The 7,836-nt window shown below is 42.5% G+C and overlaps 1 protein-coding gene across 1 annotated transcript; it reads right to left on the bottom strand.

Moving 5' to 3' along the window:
• Positions 1-477: 477 nt before the first annotated feature.
• On the bottom strand, positions 478-7,836 carry LOC116210785 (trafficking protein particle complex subunit 11). The gene is made up of 9 exons (XM_031544838.1): positions 7,344-7,836; positions 7,019-7,083; positions 6,742-6,856; positions 6,501-6,624; positions 5,722-5,802; positions 4,859-5,200; positions 3,950-4,116; positions 3,003-3,847; positions 478-2,393 (listed from the first exon to the last, which is right to left on the bottom strand). Exons 1-9 carry the CDS (start codon positions 7,682-7,684, stop codon positions 904-906), a joined length of 3,570 nt encoding a protein of 1,189 aa, XP_031400698.1. The 5' UTR covers positions 7,685-7,836; the 3' UTR covers positions 478-903.

Here is a 7,836-nt window from a genome sequence, read left to right as displayed (position 1 = left end):
TCCAAAGGTTAGTCAATATAATACCGATATAAGATTTTTATTAGTGGGTAATGTATAATCATGGAGCAACCTATCTATTGGCGCCATTTGAAAATAGCTAGTGGATTTTACTACTGGTGTTCATTAAAGTATATTGAAAATCAAACTATCATTTTCTCCTACATGACCAGATAAAGGTCACAAATAAAGTCCAAATAAGTTGCGCAATGTGTCGTAAGAGGGACAAAAAAAAGTCATTCTAAGCACACCAATTAGCCTACCATGCAATCCAAATGCATACCCACGACATATAAGGGCAATACAGCGAACGCCTCGTGTGCTCATAGGTCTGGGATGGTTACAAAGCTTGGACAACTACAAGGGCGACGGAACATGGAACAGACATCACAAGTCTTCGATTAACAGATCAAGAAAGCACAAAAAAGGTGGAATGTTGGCAAATATCAGTGTATGGATAAGAAATTAGAGACGCCAAGACATTCCTGTAAATAAATTTCATAAAGAAACAGAAGGAATTATTTCGCTTTTTGTGATTTGATTGATCAGTTTTAATTAAACCATGAAGTTCGAACATGAACATCAACGAATTTGAATCATTCTATCGCTCACAACATTGTCCAATCGTATGAAACTCTTCTTCGGGTACTAAATGATATCGTATCATGGATTTCCAAGTTTCTTGAGCAACCTTACTTGATTCGCAAGGGACTGAGTCCGATTCAATTCCATCGTGATTCGGGCTCGAAGAAAGGAGAGAGAACATAGAACCCGACATCGTCAAGAAGCTTCCTCTCATCCCAAGGACCATTGGTATACAAATCTACCCACAGTCTCACCCTGCTTGTTCAAATAATTTCTGTTCATTGAGGCAAGACCGTCGAAAGCTCCTGGTTTCTCTGAAGTTTAGATGGCTGCAACAGTTTCTAACTGTTTTTCTCCGTCATTAGCTCCCTTAAAGTGCGGCTTTGAGGGAAACACAAAGATAGTCGAAGCGGCAGCAGAAGGCTGGAACCCAGCTGAGTACCTCACTGAAGTAAGGGCAAACTTTGGCAGCTGCTGAGTTCCGGAGGAGAGCGGTACAAGCTTGTAACTCAGGATGTGATCAGACCTTGGGAGAACGGATATGGTTCCATTATGGGATCCTGACATCACAAAGCTCTGGGAATCGGCTAGTGAGAACTTCACCTCCTGGAGGAGGGGCGTTTTGTTCTGGATCTTAACAAAGTACGTGAAGGGGTCTCCGAGGACTGCATAAGGAGGGCACTCCAAGCTCAAGATCAACGGGGATACCTCAACATTTACATCAGGAAGCCTCTGTTTGGTTGTTATGATGGTGCAAGTGGACAGATCATGCGATCCAGAATCTCTCCTCCACCGTAAACACACAGTCCCTAGACTAAGGGGCGAGGAGTCCACCTCTGGAACCACAGTAAAGACCTTCTTAAGCTCCTCCCCTGCAACCAGAAGAGCAGGGCCTGGGGACCCAGTGCCAGTTCCCGGTTTTATGCAACATGACGTGCTTGCGGAGCCAGAGTCAACATCAGTTTCGATGGACAGAGATTCCACCTGTAGTGGAACCTCCGTGCAGTTCCTAGCACTCACTATAAGCACATTGGACTCTCTGAACGGCAATGAAATCAATTGATCGGCCTCATTAGATGGTTTAACCCTTGAAAGTAGCAGTGGGTCCCGCCTGAAGGGGAGCATGACCCGATGATTAATCGTGACTGCGGTCTTTCCTTCAATCTGCAGGCTCTTGTGGATATGGATTATCTGAGAAGCCGACTCGTTTTCTTGGGAAGAGTATCCTAGAGATACAAACAACATGATCGGTTTCGGGCGATGCCACTTGATCTCCAATTTGCAGGACCATGTTTCTCCATTCTTAATGCTTGGGACAGAGACCAAAGCAAAAGAATGCTGAATTCTATTAATATTACCATCAGAACCCGATTGAGATTCGTCTTCCCATTCTGCTCCAGCAATGCCAAGAAGTTCAACATGATGACTGTCCAGGGAAGATGCTTCGGTCTCTCTTGGACTAAACAACCCACCTCCTTTCACATCAACCAAATTGATTTTCAATTCACCAGAATAAACACTGTGGCCCTTTGCTGATACTGTGACAGGAACCATGAAGCTCTCTCCAACCAATGCAGGGCCCATGGCACCTAAAGTGAGGTCCACCTGTGGTTCTGGTTCTTCAACTTGGGTGGCCTTCTGACCGGTCAATGCTAGGCTTGGATCTTTGGTAGGATAAGTCTCCACTCGATCCTCGAACTTCCAAAGTGGCAAATCATCCATTGAGGCAGGACTTTCAGCTCTGCAGAGAATCGTGAAGTGCGGTCCAAGTTTCACAACCACCAATGCACACTCCAGTTTCCCACTTTGTTCTGAATGAGACAAGTAGTTTGGCTTAACAAATTTGTTAAATGGTCATAACACCAAAAGAAGCTCTAAGAAATTAATTGCTGACCAACAAGAAGATTTAGAAATTACTGCAAGACCCCTCCTGAAGTAAATGAATGCACCCCACCTCATCCATAATCAGATCAAAACTGGAGCAAAGTTTATAGAAACAACTGAAAGTGTGGTCCCATGCTGCTAACCACAACGAATTCACGGTGTTTGATAAGACTTAATAATGGTGTGCACTTAAAATTCTTTTAGAATTTTCGTTGTATAAAGAATTAAAGGGAGGGAGAAGGTGGACAGGCATCACGAGGGAAGTTTAGACGCAACATAGAAAACCTCTTTATTGGTGATCCAGATCTCTTAGCATTCTGTCTTCTCCATTCCTCCCTTCTCACCCCATATTTTACCTTCCTAGCCTCTAAACACAATAAACTTATAAGGACGAAATAATGTCCTGGTGTTAAGCATTAGCTTAATCAAGATTTTTCCCCGCATAAGTCTACTCCAACTCTACCGGCAACAAGCTACCATATGACTTGGGCGAAACTTAAACAAGAGAGGCAATAACAGTAAAAGAGATTGAATACCTGACTTAATGTCATATGTCAAGCGGAGCCATCTGTTCGCTGTGAGCATTAGAGAAGAAGCAGTCTCCGTCCTTTGATTCTGTTCTGCGGCATAGGTCGTGGTGGTTGACGAAGATCTTTCTTCATTTATAATGGTGAAGTTACAGTCTGTTTGATTGAACTGAAGATCTATCTGATCAATTTCGACACTGAGGGGCAACTGCGAGAGAAGCGATAAAGTAACAAAGGTAGATGCACCAGGCTTTATCATCTGTTCATGGAAAGCAACGGAGGCAAGCAACACTGTCCTAAGGGGACTGACGGGATCAATCTCTAGATGAAGCGGGTTTTCTTCAGTCAGTCTCAGATTAGTGCTTTCTTCAACTGATGATCCATCTCCAGAATCTTTACCAATGAGATACAGGACCTCCTTATGAATACACTCTTTCTGCTGCAGACATGGTGGTCCACTGGGCCCCGATTCCATAAGTCCAAGAAATGTAATGTTGATGCCTGGAGGAACAGGCAAAGCAGCCATTTCGAGGGAATATTCTATGAAACTCTTCCCTGCACCAAGCTTCCTTGAGCACTCTCGCAGATACCCTAACACTTCCCACAGCAGAGTGACCCATCCCTCTCGTCTATATAAAGTGACAATACCTTCAAAGTGCGGCTTTGCATTGGTGTAGTCATTAAGGGAGAAGTACTCTTTTGCCATTTTCAACCCACAAATAGAGCCCATCCTCTGGGCCTTAAGGTTACAGTAAGATTCATAGGATTTCTTTAGCAGTGCGATAATTTCATAGGAATCTTGAAATCTCTTCCCTTCCACCAGGGTGTATTGGATATAGTCTTCATCAGTGAGACTGCAGAGTCACGTGGAAGTTCAGAGCATAAGTGAAAACTAATAAACTACCATTAGAGACATTTGTAAAAGGAAGCCTGCATACATACGGAAAGCAACTTACGGCTGCATAGACAGTTCATCTCCCTGTTCAAGCGATTGAGCAAATTGTCCCACATAGCTAGAGGGTACCACGGAATCAACACTGCTGTCGGTCTCAGCAGCATTTTCAGACATTGACAGCGAAATGTCCAGAGAGGACTGCTTCTTTTTCAAGTACGTTGCCGCCAACTACCTCGAGGTAAAATGTCACTAAATCTTAGATAAAAGAGAACAATGGGCTGAAAGTTCTAGAAGTATCTCCTCTAATATCATTGAATATGCAGATGCTGGATAAAAGAAGTGTCGAAGTGCAAAGCCAAGGCCAAGCCAACCAAATGAAACAGCAAATTGGCATTAATAAGAATGGCAGAAGTTCAACTGTAGCCAAAAGGTAAAATTTCACATCACAGGCCTATAAATTAATAACAAAAAAGACATTGGCATTGTATTATCAGTAAAAGGCCACTATCAAAATAAATCAAAACTACAAGAACAGCTAATCAACTATGGGAGAACCATGCATTAACAGTATCATGCTCATATTGGAAGTTCAAGAAACATTAGTGCCAACGCTACACTAGTCCAGCAAGTGTCTGGAGAGTCAGTATCATGCTCATATTGGATGTTCAAAGACATTCATCCACCAGGGATAACTTGCTGGCTTTCCTTTTATTGTTGGAGATAATATTGCCCATAAAAAGAAGGCTAGCTAGCTCTTTCCCTTTAATTTTCAGTAGGCATATTTGCACCCACATTTCACAAGAGAAAAAACAAGATGATGAACCGCAAATTTCATGAATCACAAACGATCATTGACATTTACCAGTTTTAAGTGATAAAGGTAACAAATTCAAGTACTTTGGTCGACTTGTAAATTGCTTCCCTTGACAGAGAGAACTACTTTAAGGTGCTAGCCAGAGAAGAAGCCAACCTGATAGTAATATGCAGGACGAAATTCCCACTCTGTCAGAGTTCTATCAGCACCACTGGATGCAAGGGATGAAATGCTCTGGGTTGTGGCAGAACTTGTTTCCAGCAGTTCAGCAAAAACTAAAAACTGCCTGCTCATCCATTCCCAATGGAGATATGGAGCTTCTGGTGCTCCAACAACTCTTTTGTATGCAACATTATGCTGGTAGAACCATTGAACTGCCTCCCCAACCTTTCCACCATGCAGCAAAAGAGTTGATATCTTGAACTGTAAATACTCTGCAACACTTTTAATCTCAACCAAGCGCTGAATTGGGGGCAGTCTCGTCGAGGTGCCAATTATCTACATGAAGTAAGACCATAAATCCGTCAATGAAAATGCCAAGGCATGTAAATATAATTGACAATATGAGTACGCAAATGCATTACTAAATGTAAGTATTGTCTGCTAGGGAAAAGCAGGAAAAAGACACATTCCTCTCTTCTTTCCCCTTTGTTTTCTCATTCGGTTGGCAGGTGACTCCTTATAAATATAGAACAAAACTATCAAATGGACTGTCCACAAACTATAAAACCAGCCTCTTTAGGAAGCCATGTGACAGGCGTCAATGCGTTAAATGAGGCTGAGACAAGAGAGTCAAACTCGATACATGTCACCAGTCTCAATGCACTCCTCTAATAACCAACCACCTCACACACTTTAACTGAATAAATATCCCCCCTCACTATTTAACTATATAAAGATACTGTCCAAGTCAGATGAAAATACTAGATATGCTTCACAAAATGACTTGCTAACCGAAGTGGAAGGAAAAATACTTCAGACATTTGCAAGGATAAAAGATAAGTTCTCAACAAAAGAACCTCTCGTAGTATGCGATAAGCCTCCTCGTAAAACCTCAGTGCTTCAATCCAATCTCTTTGAAACTCTGCATATATGGCCACCTATCCATAGCCAATTAAAAAATAATCTTTAGATCAACTAGCTTGCAATTTTAATATTCAAAAGAAGAAATTTGAGAAGAAGTTACTCATGGAAAATAAGCAATTCAAACACAGGATAAACAACTGGCAAAAACGATAGCATGGATGTCTTGGAAAAATTTCCACGAGACAATTAGATCAAGCAAATTACAGCCTAAGATATCATGAATATAAATTTCTCTTTTTTTTTCCCCAGTTATATTCATTTGCAAGTAGATTCACTAGATAAAGCCAATGAGACATTGCTTGGCATTCAAGACATTTCAGGAGAATGTACAGCTCTAAGGTGGCTTCCTATAATATATTATCCTATATCACAGACTTAATTTTTCTTCTTCTTCCAAAATGAAAAACTTGAGCTTGTATAAAATGGAACCGACATGACCAGAATCTAGTACTATTTTGGGACATGGATGATGTCAAAATTATTCAACAAGAGATGATACCATTTTTTTCATGTAAGAAGCAATTGTACGTATAAGATTGATAAAAGTAACAGCCCTTACTTGAGCTTGTATAAAATGGAACCGACATGACCAGAATCTAGTACTATTTTGGGACATGGATGGTGTCAAAATTATTCAACAAGAGATGATACCCTTTTTTTTCATGTAAGAAGAAATTGTACGTATAAGATTGACACAAGTAACAGCCCTTACTTTGAAGCAATAGCGAATATGTAACTCGGGATAACTAAAGCTCTTCTTCTCCACCTTTGTTCTAATTCTACGTCCTTCTTCCCTGTAGTATGTACTAGCTAATTCAGAAAAAGCACTCCCTAGCCTGCAAATAAAAGAGCAGCTTCACATCAGAACAATGTTCTCCAAATGTTAAAAAACAAAAAAAAAGGGAAAGGAAAGTACATAACATATTAACAACACAAAGCGAAACTGTACATGCCTCTCAAGAGATTGTTTCAGTTCTGAAGCATCATCAGGGGTATAGATAAGAAGGTACTTCAAGTCCACCTCAGCTCGCTTCCGCAAAGCAATCATTCGATCTTCATTAATATCATCTGCATGAAGCAGCTAAAATATTATCAGACATTACTATAGCAACAAGAACCTCAGCTTGTATAGAAATAAACCCCAATTATCAATGGGCATTCGCATTATCTGCTTGGAGTAACTTCATCCATCCAGGAAGAATTAGCACGGATTTGTAATGGAGATCATACCCGCAGAAGCCGATTGCAAGACCACGACAACAACCAGCTTGACATTCCGAGGACGAATTGCGGCTCTACAAGAAAAGACACAATATCGAGTCAAACGCCATGGGTGGTGAGAGAGCAAGCTACTGCATCGAGCAGATTTTTCTGAAAGCAGGGACCAATGCAGCGAGCTATAGAATTGTTGGTAGCAACCCGATCATCCGAAAAGCCGAAAAATCCGGAATTTAGAGGTAAAAGGCTACGGAAGAAGAGTCCAACACCAAGAAATGGAAGCTCATAGTGATTTGAGTTCTGGCACATAAGAGTATGAAAATTAAAGGGACCGTACTTGAGGTTTTCGAGGTCGCTGCAGACCTGGAGCCACTGAGCGGGGTCGCCGGAGACGTCGAGCGAGCTGAAAAGCGCCGCCACAAGGGACGGGACCTTAGTGCGGTGCTTGAGCAGCCAGTCGCGCTTGAGTATACCGCCAGGGGGATCTCCGCCGACCGAGTCCTTCACTTTCTTCGCCAGGACTACCGGAACCTTAGAGAAGTCGGGCAGTGCGAGGACGTTGATGGGAGGCTGCTGAGAGTGGAGGTGGGCGGAGATCGTGGGGTGGTGGTCGGGGCACCCCACGAGCGAGACCAGGGCCACCGGCGGGGTCCGCAGCTCCTCCGGGTACTCATCCATTGCCGAACCTCCGATCGTCGGAGCTGATTGATCAGATCGAATCCAGTCGCAGCCTTGGATAGGCGATTGCAGCGGCCGGAACGGGATCTTTGTACAGAGAACTGAGAAGTCGTTCCCCCCGTCACCGTCACTGCTCCGTTGATCTATGTATA

Source organism: Punica granatum, chromosome 6, assembly GCF_007655135.1.
Source record: "Punica granatum isolate Tunisia-2019 chromosome 6, ASM765513v2, whole genome shotgun sequence".
Taxonomy (NCBI): domain Eukaryota; kingdom Viridiplantae; phylum Streptophyta; class Magnoliopsida; order Myrtales; family Lythraceae; genus Punica; species Punica granatum.
Note: the sequence above shows the minus strand (reverse complement) of the source record. Positions and strands in the feature narration are given on the sequence as shown.

Coding starts and splice junctions, on each gene's coding strand:
- LOC116210785 (XM_031544838.1), bottom strand. CDS start 7,684: ATGGATGAGTACCCGGAGGAGCTGCGGACCCCGCCGGTGGCCCTGGTC. Junction 6,625..6,741: donor CTGAAACAATCTCTTGAGAG/GCATGTACAGTT, acceptor TTTTATTTGCAG/GCTAGGGAGTGCTTTTTCTG. Junction 5,803..6,500: donor ATATTCGCTATTGCTTCAAA/GTAAGGGCTGTT, acceptor GGCTATGGATAG/GTGGCCATATATGCAGAGTT.